Source organism: Macaca thibetana, chromosome 13, assembly GCF_024542745.1.
Source record: "Macaca thibetana thibetana isolate TM-01 chromosome 13, ASM2454274v1, whole genome shotgun sequence".
Classification (NCBI taxonomy): domain Eukaryota; kingdom Metazoa; phylum Chordata; class Mammalia; order Primates; family Cercopithecidae; genus Macaca; species Macaca thibetana.
Window position 1 is genome coordinate 1,384,833 of NC_065590.1, and position 22,383 is coordinate 1,407,215.

At 49.0% G+C, this 22,383-nt stretch overlaps 4 protein-coding genes across 4 annotated transcripts in view; 1 reads left to right on the forward strand and 3 right to left on the reverse strand.

Annotated features, from left to right (window-relative positions):
• Window positions 1-8,640, forward strand: part of C13H2orf92 (chromosome 13 C2orf92 homolog) — a 41,565-nt gene extending 32,925 nt beyond the window's left edge. The window contains exons 8-10 of the mRNA XM_050755193.1: window positions 4,954-5,064; window positions 6,735-6,885; window positions 8,241-8,640. Coding sequence (XP_050611150.1) covers window positions 4,954-5,064; window positions 6,735-6,885; window positions 8,241-8,373 — 395 coding nt within the window. The 3' untranslated portion in view covers window positions 8,374-8,640. The remainder of the gene's footprint in view (window positions 1-4,953; window positions 5,065-6,734; window positions 6,886-8,240) is intronic.
• The window catches only part of ANKRD39 (ankyrin repeat domain 39), a 745,852-nt gene that overhangs the window by 228,419 nt on the left and 495,050 nt on the right, over window positions 1-22,383 (reverse strand). The gene's annotated exons all lie outside the window — the stretch shown is intronic.
• The window catches only part of FAM178B (family with sequence similarity 178 member B), a 218,462-nt gene that overhangs the window by 192,380 nt on the left and 3,699 nt on the right, over window positions 1-22,383 (reverse strand). The window lies entirely within an intron of this gene.
• Window positions 1-22,383, reverse strand: part of ACTR1B (actin related protein 1B) — an 80,851-nt gene that overhangs the window by 41,377 nt on the left and 17,091 nt on the right. The gene's annotated exons all lie outside the window — the stretch shown is intronic.

The following is a 22,383-nucleotide window of genomic DNA, read 5'->3' on the forward strand; positions in this document are numbered from 1 at the left end:
CATGGCAGTAACATATTACATTCCTACCAACAGCACACAAGGGTTTCAGTTTCTCCACATCCTTGCCAACACGTGTTATTTTCTTTTTGTTTGTTGCCCGGGCTAGAATGCAGTGGCACAATTGATCTCAGTTCACTGCAGCCTCTGCCTCCCAGTTTCAAGCGATTCTCCTGTTTCAGCCTCCCAAGTAGCTAGAACTACAGGTGTGTGCCACTGCACCCGGCTAATTTTTTACATTTTTTAGTAGAGATGGGATTTCACCATGTTGGCCAGGCTGGTCTTGAACTCCCAACCTCAGGTATTTCACCTGCCTTGGCTTCCCAAAGTGCTAGGATTATAGGTGTGAGTGGCCGCACCCAGCCTATTTTCTGTTTTTTTGATAGTAGCCATCCTAATGGATATGAGGTGGTATTTCATTGTAGTTTTGATTTGCAATTCCCTAATGATTACTGATGTTGAGCATCTTTTGAAGTTCTATTTGCCATTTGTATATCTTCTTTGGGAAAATGTCTATTCAAGTTCTTTGCCTATTTTTGAATCAGTTGTTTGTATTTTTGTATTTTGTTGGGTGTCAGGAGTTCTCTCTGTAATCTGGGTATCATTCCTTTACCAGATAAACAATTTGCAAATGTTTTCTCCCATTCTGGGTGGGGTACCTTTTTATTCTGTTGACACTGTCTTTTGATGAACAAAATTTTAAAATTTGCTTAAAGTCCAATTTGTCTATTTTTTCTTTGGTGGCCTGTGCCTTTGGTATCAAACCCAAGAAATAATTTCCGAATCCAATGTCATGAAGTTTCTGCCCTCTGTTTTCCTCTAAAAGTTTTCATAGTTTTAGGCATTACTTTTAGGTCTTTGGTCCACTGTGAGTTAATTTTTGTTTATGGTGTTGGATAAGGATCTAACTTTATTATTTCGCATGTGGATATCCTGTTTTCCTAGTACCATTTGTTAACCTATTAAAATTATTGTGCTGGTTTTGCAAATGTTAGGTGTGGTCTGCCCAGGTATGTATATTACAGTGCCAAGATACCTCTGCCCCTGAATAATGTACCTTCACCCCTGAATAAGAAAATGCCCCTGAATAATTTACCTTCACCCCTGAATAATCATTGTTCAAGTAAAATTAAAAGATATGCTTGGGGAATAGAAAGCCTACTATCTAGCTTGATCTTTTGATTTCTAAAACTGTTTCTTCAGTCAATTGCTTTCACATACTTTTACTTTCAAATCTTTATTTTTCCTTCAGGAGGAACCAGGATGACATTTTTTTCTTTTCTCTTCTTTTTTTTTTTTTTTTTTGAGATGGAGTCTCACTCTGTCATCCAGGCTGGAGTGCAGTGGCACAATCTCCGCTCATTGTAACCTCTGCCTCCCAAGTTCAAGCGATTCTCCTGTCTCAGCCTCCCGAGTAACTGGGACTACAGGCACGCGCCACCATGCCCGGCAGTCTTGGCTAGCAAGACAGGTTTAGCAGGGTGGTTCTGGCTCAGAGTCCCTCGTGAGGTTACAGTCAAGATTCTTCCAGATTCATTCTCTCACTCAAGACCTAACTACTGATCTCTCCTACCCAGCGGAAGGTACTGTGCTGGAAGCTAGTACTCAGTGAGGCATTCTTGTCCTCCAAGAGCTCCCCACAGCTCTTAGGAGAGTCAATCGAATCAATAAATAACTGTTAGATATAAACAGGCTAACACTGAAGGTCTTTAAAAAGTGCTTATGTTGTATTTGCACAGAGTTCTGGGAGAACAAGAGGCTGATCTCCTTAATAGGGTTTTTCCAAGTAGGAAGAGTGAGGGAAGAAGAGGGCTGAGAACCCGCAGGCAGTGACAAAGCTCATGTCTGGCAGCTGAGAGGGCTGATCAGATCCATCTTCAGAGGGTGGGAGCTGCTCTCAGGCTACTCCGCAGGGACAGTAAATTCCAGACCACACTGTCTGCACCTCCTCTTTGGCAGCAGTGACCACTCAAAAAAAAAAAAAAAAAGAAAGAAGAAAAAAAAGAAAAGAAAAAGGAAAAAAGGCTGGGTGCGGTGGCTCACGCCTGTAATCCCAGCACTTTGAGAGGCCGAGGCAGGTGGATCAACTGAGGTCAGGAGTTTGAGATCAGCCCGACCAACATGGTGAAACCTCATCTCTACTAAAAATACAAATATTAGCTGGGCGTGGTGGTGTATCCCTGTAATCGCAGCTACTCGGGAGGCTGAGGTAGGAAAATCGCTTGAACCTGGGAGGCGGAGCTTGCAGTGAGCCGAGATGGTGCCACTGCACTCCAGCCTGGGGGACAGAGTGAGACTCCGTCTCGAAAAAAAAAAAAAAAAAAAAAAAAAAAATCAATGGTCAAAAACATCTCAATAGGAGGAGGAGTGGAGAAATGACCATTCTGAGAAGTGAAGTGTCTTGTAAAATGTGTGCCCAGGTCTGTGGACAGCAGCTGTAGCTGTCGATGATCTTATGTCCACTGAATGGAATGTAGCATCAGTCCTAGCAATAGCATGCTGTTAACTTGTAACCAAAGGCTCACGTCAATGTTAGAGTCTCCAAAACACAGAGAATTATGAAGCTCAACTTTTCCTTGAGCACAAAGTCAAACTTTCTTGGTTCTGCACTCCTTTAAGAAGGTTTTCACCAAGCCCAGCACATGCGTGATTGGCAGCTTGGGTTGAGCCTACAGCATGGAAGGACGGGAGAATTGCTCTTGTAATGGGTGGCTGCTCCTGTCATAGTTAATAGCTGTAAAGTTGAAAAGAAGTCTGGAAATGAAACTGTGTTGGTTAAAAATTTGATAATTGTGCTTGTTTTTTCCCACAAAAAAAATAATCCAACAATTGATCAAACGCAACCCATCAAACGTAAAAGACGCCTTCAGACTCTTCACAGAACCTTAGGTAAATGAAAACTTCGTCCATACTGACGATAAGAATAGGCAGTGGCTCTTAATTCTGTCGTCTTCTGCCTCCGGTGGAGAAAGAGTGAAAATGTGTTCCCGTGTCAGGTCTACCATTGCTACAGCTCTGTGGAAGAGCAAGCCGAGCGCGCCCGCTAGTGGATAACTCGATGCTCGCCAGGGCTTTCTGTCTGCGGCTGTTAGTCTCTGGATTCCGATTTGACATGTTTCATTTCAAAAGTCAAGTTAATTATCAGTCTTATTAAAGTGGGAGTTTTCTCTCTTTTCTAAGCCAAGTTGAAGAAGGAACACATTTCTCTCTTTTTTTCAGGAATAACTAGAACTTCATGAGACGGTTATCAGACGCCCACATGGTAGTCTTAATCATATTGTGATAATTTTCTGTTATTTTATTTTATTATTTTGTTTAATTTTATTATTCTTTTGAGACAGGGTCCCGCTCTGTTATCTGGGCTGGAGTGTAGTAGTGTGATTATAGCTCTCTGCAGCCTTGATCTCCCGAGTTCAAGCCATCTGCCTATCTCAGCCTTTCTGTAGCTGGGACTACAGGTGTGTGCCACCATGCCTGGCTAATTTTTTTATTTTTTTAGTTTTTAGTAGACATGAGGTCTTGCTATGTTTCCCAGGCTGGCCGCAAACTCTTATTGCGACAATTCTCTCTCTCTCTGTGAACGAGGCCAAGGAAGATTTACCAAGCTCATCCAAAGTTGCCCTGCCCCCCTTCCAGCCCTTGGAGGTCTCCCATCTGGGGCTGGGGGCTCCAGCCTGCTTTGAAGTCTTCTAGGGTGTGAGATTCATTACTTCTCATCCTTTCCCATTCCCTCCTTGATAGCTCACTTTCTAACCGCTAAACAGTCCAAACAGATTTCCCTGGAGCGCCTACCCATTGGTTCTAGTTTGTTCCCCAGAGCTTCTCCAAACATCTCTCAGCCTCTTCCCAGGCCATCCTGCATCTGGCAAAGACAGGCAGGCCATGCTGGCCTCCCAATTTTCTCCAAGCTAAACTCAGGCCCTTTGACAGGTCCCATATGCCAACGAGTCAGGCACCAAAGGGCAAAGCTAGGATGCAAATATTTCTCATTTTCTTTTCTTTTTTCTTTTCTTTTTTTTTTTTTAAACAGTGTCTTGCTCTGTCCTCCAGGCTGGAGTGCAGTGGCGCGATCTCCGCTCACTGCAAGCTCCGCCTCCCAGGTTCACGCCATTCTCCTGCCTCAGCCTCCCAAGTAGCTGGGACTACAGGTGCCCGCCACCTCGCCCGGCTAATTTTTTTTGTATTTTTAGTAGAGACGGGGTTTCACTGTGTTAGCCAGGATGGTCTCGATCTCCTGACCTCGTGATCCACCCGCCTCAGCCTCCCAAAGTACTGGGATTACAGGCTTGAGCCACCGCGCCCGGCCATATTTCTCATTTTCGACTGTCTTCTTTCTATTAAACTCTTCTGCAATCCGTCTACCAATACCTGAGTATTTCAGTGTGGTTAATTTTCCTCTCTTGTCCTTGCAACTCAAGAAAATTTTTATAGTACTTTGTGGTTTCAAAATTATTTTCATGAACATTATACAATCTGTGAGGTAGGTCTTACTATCTCTATTTTATGCAAGTGGAGAAGTAGGTTGGGGCTTAGAGAGGTTCTCACTTGGGTCCTCTAAGCGTGGTCCTCTACCCATAGAAGCAGCATCTTTCAGGATCTGTGAGACATGCACATTCCCAGGCCTACCCCAGACCTACGGAATCAGAAACTCTGGGGTGGGGCCTGGGAATCTGTGTTTTCAAAAGCCCTCCCAGTGTGATTCAGATGTACACTTAAGTGTAAGAAATGTTGCCTCAGCTGTGGGTGGGTTGCCCAGGAATTTGTTAGATTTTTTAAAAAGCAAACAGAAACAAAAAAACACCAAAACGCTGAGGTTCTGTAGGCTTTATTTAGACTTTTCCCCCAAATCCTCCCTAACTCCTCACTTTGAGTCTAGAAGAAGCTACTTTTATCATAAATGCTGAAGTAATCACAGGCCGTGGTTGTTTGTAGATGAACACATTTTATCTTTTGTAGATCACCTTTCAGAGGAGAAGAGGTTTAAAGAATCCTCTCTGTCCGACAGGGATTTAAGAGAGCAGTTAACTACTGTAGATAAAGAAACACTTCAAGGGGCAGCTAAACCAGGTGGGAACCTATATGGTATAAACCAAGTATGATGCTTAAATACAGACAACTTCTGAATGTGTCTTTTGCCTTTCATGATATTTTAACTGACACCTTTAGTTCACCCACAAAAGTGAAATAAATCTGCCGTGAATACAATCTGCAGTTAAAATTTATGAATTAAACCAACTCCAGAGGCTGGGCATGGTGGCTCACGCCTGTAATCCCAGCACTTTGGGAGGTCAAGGTAGGCGGATCACCTGAGGCCAGGAGTTCGAGACTACCCTGGCCAACATGGTAAAACCCCGTCTCTACTAAAAATACAAAAGAAAAAATTAGCTGGGCGTGGTGGCAGGTGCCTGTAATCCCAGCTACTCGGGAGGCTGAGGCAGTTCAAGAATCACTTGAACCCAGGAGGTGGAGGCTGCAGTAAGCTGAGATCGCACCAGTGCACTCCAGCCTGGGCAATAAGAGCGAGACTCCATCTAAAAAACAACAAACAAACAAACAACCGAACTCCAGGAATTTCACCACTCTTCCAAAAAGATGCTACTTTTATATTGTTTCTGCACAGCCAGGGCTTCACCCCTGCTCATCCCTGTGCCCAGACCTGTTTAGAGTGGGCAGAAACTTACCCATGCTGGCACTAAGCACAGTACACCCCTCCACACTGCCACTCCCTGTCAAAATTATACCTGGTTGTCACTTCCTAATGCTTAGAAACTAAATGCCGAATTATTGCAGCAGAGCCTTTGAGCTGCTGGACACGCTGCCCCTTGGCATAGCAGAGCTGAAGGTGGGAGGCTGGACATGCCCTATTTTCTCCCCATCACCAAGAAGACCCTTGCTGAGCACTCCCCGTGTCTACATCACCAGCTGCCCTGGACAGCTCTCCACAGGAAACCAGCCGATACCTGGGATCCTACCTCCATGCCCGATTTCCCTGATGTCGTTTTCTTTTTTGGTCACATTATAAATGGATACTGATGTGGGCTGAGATCTCCTTGCTTTGAGATCTAGCGAAGACTGCCGTGTTTTCCCCAGCCCGTGCTCAGCGGTATTCCCATCCACTCTCACACTTTCTGTAAGTCCTCAGAGGGGCTCAGGAGTTCAGGATCATCCGTGGCGTTGTGTTTGCCTCGTGCTGGTGCAGACGTGAGGTCCCCCAAACCTACACCCACGAGGTGGACTATGTATGCAGTACCCCTTCCTGAGGCCAGGGGGCAGAGGAGGGGCAGCAGAGAAGAGGTTCTATCACTGCCTGTGAAAAGCTGCAAACGGAATATTTGTCTCCATTGTTCTTCAAAGCCTTTGCAGTAGGATTTCTCAACCTCCTCTAGTGCCCCCGCCTCCTGTCACCCACCTGAGCTCTCCTCTGTTCTTCTCTTTACCTCTTACAAACTGGTCTGTGGAACTTTATTTCTGGTTGCTTTGTTGCGTGCCAGCCCATACCCTCAGTGTCTCATCTCCACCTCCCAAAAGCATCTCATCTTATCGCCAAATAGCAGATGAATGCATTTCCCCAAACAGCCAGTTCCTTCCCAAGAGGACTTCTGGAACCGGTGGCTAAGACGCCAAGGTTTTTATTCTGTTATGAATGGAATGAACAGGTGTCCCTTGCAGGTTTCGTCCTGGTGGTGGGGGGCCCAGCGGGGATCTCTGTTCACTCTGCGCTGTGTCTTCTCATTTAGATGCTCACTTTAGGACTATGCCCTGCAGGCAGCTTCTGCATTTCCTGCAGAGGAACACCATCATCGCCGCCATCTCAGGGGCGGTCATCCTCACGGCCACCGTGCTGTTGCTGCTTGGTTTGGCCTCATACATCAGGAAGAAACGACCATCGTGAGTAGTGCCGGCATGGCCTTCCTTCCAAGAACCTGCGGGTGTTTGAACTCACGCTGCCCCCAGGGCTTCCTGCTGATCCGGTTTAGGAGGAGGGCGGAAGCTGCAACCCTGGTCGTGCTTCGGCATCCCCTGGCCTGCTCTGTCAAAGCACACAGGACCTGGGCCATGGGTTTTAGGCACAGCCTGGGTGATTCTGATGCACAGCCAGGTTTGGGGATCCCTGGGTGGGCCAGGGTTGCCTCTCAAGGCCACTGCAGTTAGGCCAGACCTGTCCCCATATTGAGGGCTCTGGCTGAAAGATTGGTAAATAGAAATATGGGTTTACAAAAGAAAGGAAAAACACAAATCTAAGGGGGCGAGGAGGGCTGAAGCCACAAAGGAGAGTGAGAGCAGGGCTGATATCAGCTCATTCACACTGACACAGCTGCCCTGCTTGTTAGAATACTGAAAGCCTTCCCTGAGCTTCCCACTGACCTCCTGATCTTCTCTGTGCTCCTGCAAATGAAGGGTTAGTGCCTGGCATAGCCGTGGCCCTCCAAGGCTCTGCTTCAGTGGTGGTCATTTTGACCGGTCAGTGCCTGTCTACACCAGTTGTTAAATATTTTGGTTAGGCCTCTAGATGAGGGAGCTCAGGCACAGAGGCACTCACCATGAGCAGGCACTAGAAAGCAAATGGTTTGCACGGTGATGTGTATGCATAGCTGCATTTTGAGATTATGTGCTTCTTGCTGCATCCCCGGGGACACGTATTCCTGACCGCAGAAGGAAGAGCAGCTCCCCACAGTCCCTCAGGTCCTGCCCGACACCGGGCTGAACGCTCAGCTTGCCCCTAGAGCAATGGGGTGGAGGCGTGTGATGAGGGGAAGTGTCCGTCCCCACCGCTACCCACCGTCTGACTCCAGAGGTAGCAGGGTTTGAATTTTCCCACAAGAGTGGCATTGCTTTTCCTCCATGCCAAGGTTCCTGGGACTGGTGATCCATTCAGGCCACCTCCCCCCATCCCCACCTCCAGCATCCTCTTCCTACCAAGGCTCATCCATTGGACCTGCCATTTTCCCTCCATGCCCCTTGAGATGCCAGCAGAAAGTGGTTAGAACTGTGGCCCCATCCCACAGGGACCAGTCAAAGCTGTGGATGGCCTGAGTTAGTTAAGAGAAAGTGGGGGGAAGAGAGTTTCCCAGAGGCTCTGTGCTGCCCAGAGGTAAAAAGAATTTCACAGATGACAAACCCTACTGATGGGAAACAGAATCCTCACCCTGGGAAGCGCCAGCCTCCACCACTGCCCAGCGAGTAGACGGCAGGAGCTCCTGTGCACTGAGCTGAGCACTACGGTTTTTATTGTTTTGTTTTAGATCTCCTCCGGCAAACACGACATATAATATTTTTATAATGAATGGAAAGACATGGTGGCAAAATTCTGAAGAAAAAAATTTCACAAAATATACAAAAAAAGAGAAACAGTTGAAGAGCAGCTCCTGTGTCTAAGCCAGGTTGCGGGGCAGTCAAACCAGGACTTGAAACCACGATGCGAGGACATTTCTCCATCCACACACCACAGGGAGGCAATTCCATTTCTGCCCGGGGAGGTGTATTCTACAAAAATGTCTGCTTCCCGTCCCAATTTGAATGGACCAAGAAAAACTGCTTTGCCACAGGACACCTGTGGCAACATGGCACTGATGGCCGGCGTCGGCGAACCCAACAGACTATGGACTTATCATTTAATAAAGCATTGATTCATTTATTCAGTCATTCATGGAACAGATATTAATAGACCACCTCACATGCTGACAATATCAAAATACAATGAGGAAACTTAAGAGTGACCCAGATATGCATTCTGTCCCAAGCAAGATCATAGTCCAGGGTGTGAACACAACCACACTAAACAGCTTTTATGGGAGGTGGGAGTACAGAAAGTTTTGTATCTACAAAGAAACTGCTAAGAATTGTGGAAGCTCCCCACGAGGTGATTTCCTGCTTGCATGACCAGGAAGAAGAAATGGGGTAATTGAGAGTGTCATGAAGTGGGGTTATTTATTTATTTATTTATTGAGTTGGAGTCTCGCTCTGTCACCCACGCTACAGTGCAGTGGCGTGATCTTGGCTCGCTGCAACCTCTGTCTCTGGGTTCCAGTGGTTCTCCTGCCTCAGCCTCCTGAGTAGTTGGGGTGACAGCTACGTGCCACCATGCCTAGATAATTTTTGTATTTTTAGTAGAGACGGGGTTTCACCATGTTAGCCAGGATGGTCTCGATCTCCTGACCGCATGATCCTCCTGCCTCGGCCTCCCAAAGTGCTGGGATTACAGGCATGAGCCACCGCACCTGGCTGAAGTGGGGTTATTTATAAAGCTGTGATCAGGGTTAAGGGAAACTGATGAAGAGTGGCGAGGCACCTGGAGCGAGCGGGAGCAGGAGCTGATGCCATTAGGGGAGGCTAATGACAGGCTGTAACCTTTGGTGGAGGAACAGGGACACATTGGAACCACTCAACAGGGAGAGATCAGGGCGATGAACACCCTGAACGCCTGCTCTTGGAGCCCTTTGATTTCCTACAAGTGAATTCCATTGGCCATACGTATGGCCACTTACCAGGATGACTTTCCTCAATGCACAGTCACCGTGGTAAGTGGCCACAGGTCCCCTTGGAGACCACTGAGAGAAAGATGAACAGTGTACATTTTTGACAGTGTAGTAGGGCTCTTCCTCAAGGACATCCAACCTCCCCATCATTTAATGGGTTTGGGGTATATAACCTAGCTCATGTCTGGGAAATAATTGAGGGACTGTTACTCTCTATTTTGCTAATTCAAGTTAGACGTCTAATTATACAACATGGAACTCTGCTTGCACAGATCAAGTCAGAATTTAGTAGATTGCTTATCTACTTCTTTTCTAGGGACATCATGATGAACTAGACAGTGCCAAAGGTCCCTGTGAGTTCGACTATTCTGGCTGACATTTTGACACCACTGTTCATAACAGCAGCCATATCCACCTTGCCTTTGACAATAAGTATGGCCACTCAGACCTCACCGTCCTGGGATCCAACTATCTGCATTGCGTTTTGGGATCCCAGTTTGATGGTAGCCGTTTCCATCGTCATTTCTGACCTGCAGAAAGGAATTACTACAGAGCTCTCAAGGACTCTGGAGCCCTCCTCACCAATTTATTTCTCATAGTCATGATAAAAGGTGTATTGTTTGGACCCTTCCAGGGTGGGTGAGCAGGTCTTACATGATAAATCCACTCTAATATTCCAGATTCCTTAAGCCTTTGGGTCCCTTCCTCTACAGTATAAGAATAGAGTTCTGGCATTTCAACTTCATTTACTGTGGGTTATCTTTGGACTCATGTTTCAGCTAACCAACCAAATGGAGCCCTTTCTAATCCCTCCATCTAAAACACGGAGCCCAGAACCTCTGCTCAATGGGCTCATACCAATAAATGCAGCCTGATACAATGCCATGTTCCTTCCATCATTACCCCACATCCTTATATCTATGTCTATGCACATTCCTCACGTTTACGTCAGTATACATTAGAAAAATCATGCAGTTCTTTCAGTGCTTAGTGTACCTTTTGTTGTATGGGGTGCTTTATCCTCACTCTTTGGGACCTGCTGGAATTTGAGTCTAGTTATGGGTCTAGAAGCAAAGAGGAGTGGTAGAAGTGGGTCCTGAGGAGAATTGGTGGGGTCTTGTTAGAGGACCTTAGGAGAGGCCATTACAGGGTTCTACAGAAAAATCAGGGTTAACCTCCTCAGAGAGGGTGGAAGGGCTACTTCTGCTGGCAAACAAGACTCAGCAGAATTTAGGGGTTTGATACCCCCAACTTCACTGGGATCTTCCCATATGTCCCCATTCCAGTTTTTTAGGATACCATTCATTTTCAGTCAGTTCTCTCACTTTAACACAAGACCAGTCTGCAAGGCTAGGCATTCAGGTGCATTGCAATTCAGTCACTTTGGGTTTGGTGTTCAGAAATCTCAGCCCTGCAGCTACAGGAGATAAGGATTTCTTTCAGGACAGACATAGGAGTTTTTCTCTTTTTCTTTCTCTCTCTTTCTTTCTTTCTTTCTTTCTTTCTTTCTTTCTTTCTTTCTTTTTCTTTCTTTCTTTCTTTTTTTTTTGTTTTGAGACGGAGTCTCGCTCTGTCACCCAGGCTGGAGTGCAGTGGCCGGATCTCAGCTCACTGCAAGCTCTGCCTCCCGGGTTCACGCCATTCTCCGGCCTCAGCCTCCCGAGTAGCTGGGACTACAGGCGCCCGCCACCTCGCCCGGCTAGTTTTTTTTGTATTTCTTAATAGAGACGGGGTTTCACCGTGTTAGCCAGGATGGTCTCGATCTCCTGACCTCGTGATCCGCCCGTCTCGGCCTCCCAAAGTGCTGGGATTACAGGCTTGAGCCACCGCGCCCAGCTCTTTCTTTCTTTCTTTCTTTCTTTCTTTCTTTCTTTCTTTCTTTCTTTCTTTCTTTCTTTTCTTTCTTTCTTTCTTTCTTTCTTTCTCTTTCTTTCTCTCTTTCTCTCTTTCTTTTCTTTCTTTTCTCTTTTTTTTTTTTTCTTTTTTTGACAGAGTCTCACTGTGTCGCCAGGCTGGAGTACAGTGGCGTGATCTTGGCTCACTGTGACCTCCACCTCCCGGGTTCAAGCAGTTCTCCTGCCTCAGCCTCCCGAGTAGCTGAGACTACAGGTGCCCACCACCACACCCAGCTAATTTTTGTATTTTTAGTAGATACAGGGTTTCACCATGTTGGCCAGGATGGTCCCGATGTCTTGACCTCGTCGTGATCTGCCCACTTTGGCCTTCCAATTTTTTTTTTTTTTTTTTTTTTTTTTTTTGAGACAGAGTCTCACTCTGTTGCCCAGGCTGGAGTTCAGTGGTGTGATCTTGGCTCACTGCAACCTCTGCCTCCCGGGTTCAAGCGATTCTCCTGTCTCAGCCTCCTGAGTAGCTGGGATTATAGGCGCCTGCCATCACACCCAGCTAATTTTTGTATTTTTAGTAGAGATGGAGTTTCACCATGTTGGCCAGGCTGCTCTCAAACTCCTGGCCTCACGTGATCCACCCACCTCGGCTTCCCAAAGTGCTGGGATTACAGGCGTGAGCCACCGCGCCCGGCCCATAGACGCTTTCAGTTCATTTATGCAGAGTTTAAGCTGGGAAAGTGAAAGCCTAAACTCATCCCTTTCTTTCCCCACTTTCTCCAGCAACCAGTGAATATTTATTGTACTCCTCAGTTTAACTAAAATGTTCTCAGGTGTCATCAAACACGTGGGCACCCAGAACCTTGCCTTTTATATGTGTTGGATTGAGAGTATCCAATGGTAATATTTTGTATATCTCTATTGCCACATCATGCCATGGAGTACCTAAATGCCCCCTTGGCCACTGGAAATAGATTTAAGATTCTGTTCCTGGCCGGGCGCGGTGGCTCAAGCCTGTAATCCCAGCACTTTGGGAGGCTGAGACGGGCGGATCACGAGGTCAGGAGATCGAGACCATCCTGACTAACACGGTGAAACCCCGTCTCTACTAAAAAAATACAAACAACTAGCCGGGCGAGGTGGCGGGCGCCTGTAGTCCCAGCTACTCGGGAGGCTGAGGCAGGAGAATAGCGTGAACCCGGGAGGCAGAGCTTGCAGTGAACTGAGATCTGGCCACTGCACTCCAGCCCGGGTGACAGAGCCAGACTCCATCTCAAAAAAAAAAAAAAAAAGATTCTGTTCCTGTCTTCTAGTACCAAAATTTGTATCAGTCAGCATCCCGTGAGAGAAACAGAATTAGTAGGAAGATATGTAGAGTACTAAGAGATTTTTTTCACTTTTTGTGGGTACATAGCAGGTGTATGCGTTTATGAGGTACATGAGGTATTTTGATACAGGCATGCCGTGCATAATTACCACGTCAAGGTGAATGGAGTATCCAACACCTGGAACGTTTATCCTTCATGTTATAAACAATCCAATTATATTCTTTTAATCATTTTTAAGGTGCAATTAAATTATTATTGACTGTGGTCACCCTACTCTGCTATCAAATACTAGGTCTTATTCATTCTTTTATTTTTCGTACCTATTAACCATCCTTACTTCTCCCCCACCCCCACGACTCTTCCCAGCCTCTAGTAATCATCCTTCTACTCTCAATCTCCAGGAATTCAATTGTTTTAATTCTTAGCTCTCAGAAATGATGAGAGCATGCAGACTTTGCCTTTTTGTGCCTGGCTTATTTCACTCCACATCATGACTTCCAGTTCTATGTATGTTGGTGCAAATGACGATTTTTTGAATGGCTGAATAGTACTCCATTCATCAAATGTGTAAATGTACCACATTTCCTTCAGCCATTCATCTGTTGAGGGACTGTTAGGTTGTTTCCGGATCTTGGCTATTGTGAATAGTGCTGCAATAAACATGAGAGTGCAGCTACCTCTTGGATACATGGATTTCCTTTCTTTTGAGTAACCCAGCAGTGGGATTGCTGGATTGTCTGGTAGCTCTATTTTTAGTTTTTTGAGGAAGCTCCAAACTGTTCTCCATAGTGGTTGTACTAACGTCCATTCCATACATTAGCAACAGTGTATGGGAGTTTCCTTTTCTCCATATCCTCGCCACCATTGCTAACACCTCAGTTTCAGACTCTGGCCTCCAGAATGTGGCAGAATAAATTTTTGCTGTTTTAAGCCACCCGGTGTGTGGTGATTTGTCATGGCAGCCCTGGGAAACGAGTACATGGCCACGCAATCTTTCTCTGATACTTTGAGTCTCGAGGGTACATGAGATGGATTGGGCTGGGCCCAGGGCCGCTGCAAGGTGTGGGAGAGTGTGTTTAGGGAATCAAGGGACATAGGTCATGGCCCTGGTGCTTGTGGTCAGCAGGTTCGCAGATTCCTGGGGGCAACTGTTGGGTCTGAAGGGTTCCTGGCTACCTTCTCCATTCATGGATGGGCTCTGGGAGCTGGGCCTCAGGAAAGGCAGGGGGAGGGGTGGTCAGGAGAAGCTCAGAGGCGGTCCAGCTGGGGCCTGAGAGCTTTGGACCTATCTGCATGGGGAGTGAAGACGAGGTGGCCCTGAAAGGCTCTGCAGTTCTTTTTTTTTTTTTTTTTTTTTTTGAGACGGAGTCTTGCTCTGTCGCCCAGGCTGGAGCGCAGTGACCAGATCTCGGCTCACTGCAAGCTCCGCCTCCCGGGTTCCCGCCATTCTCCTGCCTCAGCCTCCCGAGTAGCTGGGACTACAGGCGCCCGCCACCTCGCCCGGCTAGTTTTTTGTATTTTTTTAGTAGAGACGGGGTTTCACCGTGTTAGCCAGGATGGTCTCGATCTCCTGACCTCGTGATCCACCCGTCTCGGCCTCCCAAAGTGCTGGGATTACAGGCTTGAGCCACCGCGCCCGGCCGCTCTGCAGTTCTTTACCAAGATGGAAAAACAGCCCATCCCTAGAAAAACTGTTTCCACCACATCGGGCCATTAGTTAAAAACTGCCCAGTTAGTGGTCTTGGGACTTTGGTCCTGCTGTAGCCACAGAGGGCCTGATGTACTGGACAGAGCTGGCTCCCAGCCCTACCCAACCCACCTCCCAAATCAGGGGCTTCGAGAACCAAGAGTCCCAGTCCAGATGCTTGTCTCATTCTCAAGGATCCCCCGACTGCTTCGGACATTTGGACAGAAGCTCCTCTAATGTAATAATTTCCTTCCTTCCTTCCTTTCTTTTCTTTTCTTTCTTTCCTTCTTTCTTTCTTTCTTTCTTTCTTTCTTTCTTTCTTTCTTTCTTTCTTTCTTTCTTTCTTTCTTTCTTTCTCTCTCTTTTTCTTTCCTTCTTTCCTTCCTTCTCTTTCTTTCCCTCTTTCTCTCCCTCTTTCTTTTTTTCTTTCTTCTTTCTTTCTTTCTCTCTCCTTCTCTCTTTCTTTCCCTCCCTCCCTCCCTTTCCTTCCTTCCCTCCCTCCCTCCTTTCTTTCTTTCCTCCCTCCTTCCTTCCCTTCCTTCCCTCCCTTCCCTCCCTTCCTCCCTTCCCTCCTTCCTTCCCTCCTTCCTTCCTTCCTTCCTTCCTTCCTTCCTTCCTTCCTTCCTTCCTTCCTTCCTTCCTTCCTTCCTTTCTTTCTTTCTTTCTTTCTTTCTTTCTTTCTTTCTTTCTTTCTTTCTTTCTTTCTTTCTTTCTTTCTTTCTTTTCTCTCTCTCTTTCTCTCCCTTCCTTCCTTTCCCTCCCCTCCCCTCCCCTCCCCTCCCCTCCCCTCTCCTCTCCTCTCCTCTCTGACTAAGCCTCACTCTGTCACCCAGGCTGGAGTGTAGTGGTGTGATCTCCCCTCACTGCAACCTCCATCTCCCAGGTTCAAGCGATTCTCCTGCCTCAGCCTCCTAAGTAGCTGGGATTACAGGCACCTGCCACCACGCCCATTTTTTTCAATGTCATTTGGTTGTAATGTTGATAAGAAAAAAAAAAAAACGACCAAACCTGATTCCCAGCTGGGGCCACTGTCTGTGTGGAGCCTGCACGTTCTCCCCATGTCTGCAGGGGTTTTCTCTGGGAACTCCGTTTCCTTCTACATCCCAAAGCTATCGGTGCATACGCGTGTCTAGTGTCCCAGCGTGAGTAAGCGTGGGTGTGTGTGAATGTGTCCTGAGAGGGGATGGGGTCCCGGCTGGGGGTGGTTCCCACCCTGCGCTGTCCTGAGCTGCCGGGCTGGGCTCTGGCCCCTGCCACCCTGAACTGGGTAAGTGGATAAATCATGATCTGACTTATTTTTTAGTAATCATTCTTAAAGGTATGTATAGCTTGCAATTATTTTAATGTTTAATATTAAAGTATTTGGGGTCCTTATGTAGATGGTTGGTGATGTTTTTGTGACCAGGAATATGCCATAGGAACTTACCTCTTGTCAACAGCAATTAGCCTGTGGGAAAATTGGTTCCCCTACTGCACTTCAAGTTGCAGTCGCCAAGAACCTATCGGTGAGCTAAGTGAGGACTCACGGGACCCGCCATGCGCCTCTGCCTTTCTGGCCGTTGGGAGGCTCAGACCCCTTCCTGTCTATCCGAGCAGCCGCTGCCCTCTGTGCCGAGGGGACGAAGCTCCAGTTAGGTGCTTCCGAGGAGGGTTATCAAAATCCCCAGCTGTGCCTGAAGGGCCCCCGCCTGACCTTCCTGGACTGGCACTCAGCGTGTGGGGGGTGTGGAGGGGGAGCACTGGGGGACTGTGGGGAGGGTGGCTCGGGGTGACGGAATGGGGTGGCAGAGACAAAGGGGTAGAGTAAGCTGAGAGAGATGAGGGCCGGGATAGGAGAAGGGAGGAGGGCAGGACAGTGGTGTGGGTGGGGAAGAATAAGGTGGAGGGAGCGGGGAGAATGAGCTGGGGGAGTGGAGTGGGGAAGAGGAAGGGAGAGGAATGGGGGAGGGAAGTGGAGGAAGCAGGAACAATGTGGTGGGTGGGGGATTTGAATGGAGGAGATGTTGGAAGGAGGAGGGTTGAGGGGAGAGAGTGGTGAGGGGAGGGAGTAGTGATGGGCCAGGAATGAGCCCCAAGTGGTCGGTTCAGCCCACTTGTTCCAAGAGGGTGAGGAAGAAGAACTGGGTGGGGGGTGGGTGGCTGCATGGAGAGCTGGGGGAGGGGAGAGCCCACTCCCTCGCCAGCATCAGCAGCATCAATAACGGGTGTAACTTGCCAACTGGTTTCTGCTCAAGTCAGCACTTACTGGGCACCTCCCCATGCCAGGCACAGTGCCCAGGCGGGCAGGTACACCCCGCCGTGTGGCCCTCCCAGAGCTCTCCACTGGGGGTTAACTTTGGAGCCTGCCCTGGCATCTGTGCTCCAGCCCCTTTGCTATGAGATGAACACCACCCTTTCCATTTCTCAGATGGAAGCCGGCGGGGAGGTGGGGAGAGTGGACTCCCCAGGAGAGTGGGGCCTGGGTCCCCCCGAGGACCTGCTGGCTGTCCAAAGGTCTCTGAGTGCTTGGCCAAGGCAGGTGCCCCAGGAGAGGATTGCCGGCAACTGAGATATGGCCTGTGACACCTGGCATTCGCCTGCCTGGACCTCACAACTCTGGGAGTTTCCCAGGCATGGTGCTGCGGAGCTGGGCTTCAATACTGGTCCTGCCTGGACCTTCTCAGAGCCTTGGCTTCCTCTTCTTGGCAATGAGGCTGATAATTTACCCCCCTTTTTTTTTTTTCCTTGAGACTGAGTCTCGCTCTGTCGCCCAGACTGGAGTGCAGTGGCCGGATCTCAGTTCACTGCAAGCTCCGCCTCCCAGGTTCACACCATTCTCCTGCCTCAGCCTCCCGAGTAGCTGGGACTACAGGCACCTGCCACCACACCCGGCTAATTTTTTGTATTTTTAGTACAGACGGGGTTTCACCGTGTTAGCCAGGATGGTCTCGATCTCCTGACCTCGTGATCCGCCCTCCTCGGCCTCCCAAAGTGCTGGGATTACAGGTGTGAGCCACCGGGCCCGGCCAATTTACCCTCTTTACAGTGCCATTGGGTGGTCTGTTCAGCAGCACGCATTTATCAGACACCTGCCGGGTGCCAGGCCCTGTGCTGGGCTGGATGTGGGGTGGCTGTGGGGCAGCAGGTGACTGGGGTCCTCTCTGCTTGGAAGGAGATGCAGTTGCCCCAGCCTGGGCATGCAGCAGGCACAGCAAGCATACCAGATTTTCCTTGAGCTCTCAACAGGTTGCACGTGCACCCTCGCCCCATCCTCACTGCAACCTGTTGGGACCCAGCCCTGACAGGCAGCTCACCCTTCTGCTGGCCTCCTACCTCTACCCTGGGCTTGCATTTGAGGACAAAGCCCCATCAGTGCCTACAGCCTCTGCCAACAGTCCCCGCATAGCCCTGGGCCCCTGGGAGCTGCCCTGCGCTAGCATTTCCATTTCCCTTTCTCCATCAAAGAGGTGGCTGCCTTTGCGCTCTCAGTCTGCCTTCACGCTAAGTGAAGCCTTGCAGCTGTAGCTCAGGGTTGGTTCGGCCCGCTTGTCCCTAGCTTGATGAGAGCAGTCACCCTGATCGCACAGGGGATTTCAGGGTGGAGCCCTATGGAAGCTCCAAGCTCCCTTTGAGCCAGGAGGTCCCAGTCTCCCCACTTACTAGGTGTGGAATTTCAAGCCTAAGTTTCCTCTTGGACTCAGTTTCTAGATCTGTAAAATGAGGCTAATCTCCTACTCGCTGGGGCTGTTGTGAGCGTTAAATGTACCTGAGCTGGGGCCAGCATGTAGTCGTGCTTGATAGAAAGGAATAGATGCATTTAAGCTGTTATGAATATTCTGCAAGACTTTGGCGCTTTGTTTGCCCACCCAGCATCTGTCGTCCCTCCAGCCACTCCTTCCTTCCAGACTGTGCTGTGGGTGCGGCCTGTGGCCTGGTCCTAAGCCACTTCCCCGTGCCATCCACTGGCATCAAGGATAGGCTGGGGGATGGACATGTGATCTACTCAGCCAATGAGCTGTGTTGGGGGTTTTTCCAGTAATACTGAGAAATTGATTCTAGCTCCTGGAATAGGATTTGAAGTTGAGTCACTTTCTTGGACCATAGGAAGAAATCTTGTCTGAGAATGAAGCCAACAACCTTGGGGCCATCAGTTGAGCCCAGAGCAAGCTGTTCCTGAAGCACATATGTGGGATTTTTTTCACCCATCCATGCAATATTTATTGAGTGCTGTTGTGCTTGGTACCACTCCAGTTGCTGGGGCCACAGCTGGGAACAAGACAGTTCCCACCTCACAGATACCACAGTCCCGCTTAAGACATTTGTTGGGAATGCTGCTCTTCCCCCAGTATCGCTGTGGCTTTCTCTTGCATCTCCTTCAAGTCTTTTTTTTTTTTTTTTTTTTTTTTTCTGAGACAAAGTCTTGCTCTGTTGCCCAGGCTGGAGTGCAGTGGCGCGATCTGGGCTCACTGCAAGCTCCGCCTCCCGGGTTTATGCCATTCTCCTGCCTCAGCCTCCCGAGTAGCTGGGACTACAGGCGCCGCCACCACGCCCGGCTAATTTTTTGTATTTTTAGTAGAGACGGGGTTTCACCGTGTTAGCCAGGATGGTCTCGATCCCCTGACCTCGTGATCCGCCCGCCTCCCAAAGGGCTGGGACTACAGGAGTGAACCACCGCGCCCAGCCTCCTTCAAGTCTTGATTCACAGGTTATCCCCTCCGAGGCATGCCCTGACTGGCTCAAAATTACATGCCCACAGACCTCGCCTACCCTTTCTGATTTATTTTACTCCTTAGCACCTGTAACCATGTGACATACTCTATGAAATACTTATTTTGTTCATTCTCTGTCTCTCCCACTAGAAAGTCAGCTCCACGAGGGAAGGGATTTTCATGTGCTGTTCACTGCGGATCCATAGAACAGAGTACCTGGAAACGAGTCTGGCATAGCACGGGTGCTCAGTGTTGAATAAATAAGCAGCCAGGGGGTCTCAGGAGGTGGCAGTGCCATGGCAGTTTGAAGGCTTCCGAAGGTGCCATCCATTTGCGAAACCCCCAGGGGAGAGCACAGCATGTGGCTGCTGTGGCCCAGCAATTCTCTTCTGACTTAAACCAGCTGGATTCATTTTTATTTTAATTTTTATTATTTCAGGGCAGGGCGGTGGTCACGTTCAGCCTTCAGGGAGGCCCGAGTTGTGCTCGGCAGCCTGCAATACTGGAGAGCTGCCTCTGGAGGGCGCACGGGAGTCTCGTTGCCGCGCTGGGGCGCGCAGTCCCTAGAGGTGAGAGAGGACCGTGGTGGGGGCAGTAATGGAGCATTTGCCTTTAGGCCTCTTTTCGCTTTCACAGCAGCCCTATGAGTCAGGTACCATTATCCCCATTTCCCTTTTTTTTTTTTTTTGAAAAAAAAAATGCTACTCTTCCCCCAGTATCTCTGTGGCTTTCTCCTGCATCTCCTTCAAGTCTTTTTTTTTTTTTTTTTTTTTTTTTTTTTTTTGAGACGGAGTCTCGCTCTGTCACCTGGGCTGGAGTGCAGTGGCCAGATCTCAGCTCACTGCAACCTCCGCCTCCCGGGTTCAAGCCATTCTCCTGCCTCAGACTCCTGAGTAGCTGGGACTACAGGCGCCCGCCACCTCGCCCGGCTAGTTTTTTGTATTTTTTAGTAGAGACGGGGTTTCACCGTGTTAGCCAGGATGGTCTCGATCTCCTGACGTGATCCGCCCGCCTCGGCCTCCCAAAGTGCTGGGATTACAGGCGTGAGCCACCGTGCCGGGCTCATTATCCCCATTTCCTAAGGGAGGAAACCAAGGCGCAGGGAGGCTAAGTAACGTGCTCATGGTCCCTCAGGGTTAAGTGGCAGAATCAGAAAAGAACTAGAAGGAAAGGAGATACAAGTCACCATTTTTCTGTACACCCAGAGGGAATCCAGGAGGGACCCTGGATGGAGGGGCTGTCGTCTTTTGAGGCTCATTGTGCTGGGGTGTGACTCCTCTTGGGCCTGCTGCAGCCTCCACCCCGTCTCCCTGCTGCACGTCTCCTAGCAGTGGCCTCTGTCCTCTTAACTGTGCAGCCAGATGGGACCTGCTCAGCTCCAGGTGAAATGGACAGAAGGCCCCATCCCTGCCTGGTCTGAGGATTGGGAAGGGTTCCTGGAGGAAAACATGCTTAATTGGAGACCTGAAAGAGGACTAGGAGACAGGCAGGTGAAGAGGTGTGGGCAAAGACCTGAGGGTACTGGGGTGAGTGATGAATTTCTTCAGAGCCTCTTGGCATGAGTAGAGTGAATGTTTACCCCAACCCAATGAGGCAAATGCACCGCAACTTTCCTAGCCCACATTTCCATCTTTGCCCTTTACCGTAAACATTCAGAAGATGCATCCGCCTCCTTCCACTCGGGCAGAACAGAGGACGTTATCTGCATGCCAATCTCAGATTATCTGTAGCCCAGTCTCAGAAATGTCTGAGCACTGGGCTTTGTAGTTTCCTGACCAGCCTCCGGGACAGGAAGCAGGGGGGCTCAAGGGCTATAGGGCCAGTGCCTTGCCGAGGCTGGGAATCCTCTTCTCAGGATCCAAAGACCCTGGAAACTGGAAGTCCCCCACCCACACAGAGGCACCCTGTTCCATGACTGGGTCAGCTTCCAGCTCTCTGGGGAGCTGGCCCCCTTTGGGGAGATATTTTACAACCAAAGTTTTCTTCCCTTATGTCCACCAGCATGTGGGTGTGGTCAGGCTGCCTGGGCTGCAATCCCACCTGACCACTTGGCATCTCTTAGTTAACCTCTCTGGGCTTTACTTACCTTATCTGGAAAATGGGTTGAATGGCTTATTAATTGTGATGTGTCTATAGCAATGTCTGGCATATAATCAGTGCAACTCTCATTATTGTAGTATGAATGTGATTTGATGCTGTAATTTCTCCTCTCTTCAGTGCGCCAGGGTCGTCTTCTCTGAATACTCCAAGAAATGAGTGTCCAGCATGGATGTGAAGGAACGTTTTCTACGCCTGGAGTTTCAAGATGCCGCTGGGGAAAGCGGAGGCTGCTAGCAAACACCATTTTGGAGGGGGGCTCTATGTAGAAGAAAAGTATCCTAGCTTAGAGGTCGGAACTCAGATTTTCTAAAGGGGATTCAGGTGGCCAGAGGATAGTAGAGGCCCAGAAAGGAGGTCCCCAAGAAGGGGTGGGGCATGAGGGGATCCTCAGGCCGACTGGGGAGCTGAACCTGTTGTAACCGAGCGAGTTAGAAACGCCACACTTTGAGATGAATTCAGGAGTCCTTTATTAGCCGGCGACCGAGAGACGGTTAGTGCTCAAAATTCTCTCAGACCCGAAGAAAAGGGGCTTGATTTTCTTCTATACTTTGCTTTAGAAAGGGGAGGGGGCAGGGTCTAGTTAAAATAATCTTACAGAAGTAAAGCAGGCAAAAAGTTAAAAGGATAAATGGTTACAGGAAGGCAAACAGTTCCAGGTGCAGGGGCTTTAAATCTATCACAAGGTGAAAGACACGGGGCTTTGGGCGTTACCAACTGGACACAAACACGGGGGCTCTGGGTACTATTAACCAGGAGAATTCCTGGGAACTGCGGATAAAGCTTGCCACAGTATCTTATCAGTTAATTGCATTCTTGGATGTGCTGGGAGTCAGCTTGCACAAGTCCTTGAGGAAGGAGGGTGGGTAAACGGCTGCAAATGAAATGAGCCAAGATGGAGTCTGTCTGGCTCTCTTAGCAAAGGGAGAGTCAATTCAGGTTAAAACAAGGTAGGGTATCACAAGCCCACTTAACAAGAGCAGCAGGACCCCAAGAAGAAGAGCTTTAGGCATCTCCACAGTGGGCCCAGGGCAGTTCCACACAGGTCTCTGAGACCCCACAGACAGGAGAGCTGTGACGACTCCTAGTGCCCAAGAAAGCAAGGAGGTGGTGGGCGAGAGGCTCCCAGAGGCCTTGGGGCACTAGAGGGGAGATGGAGCCGAGAGAGAGTGGCTCTGCAGGCCCCCCTCTGAGAGAGTGCGTGAGGTGTGGCCCCAGGCCCAAAGGTGGGTGGGTACCGTCGTGGGGGGTGCACGGGCTGAGGGA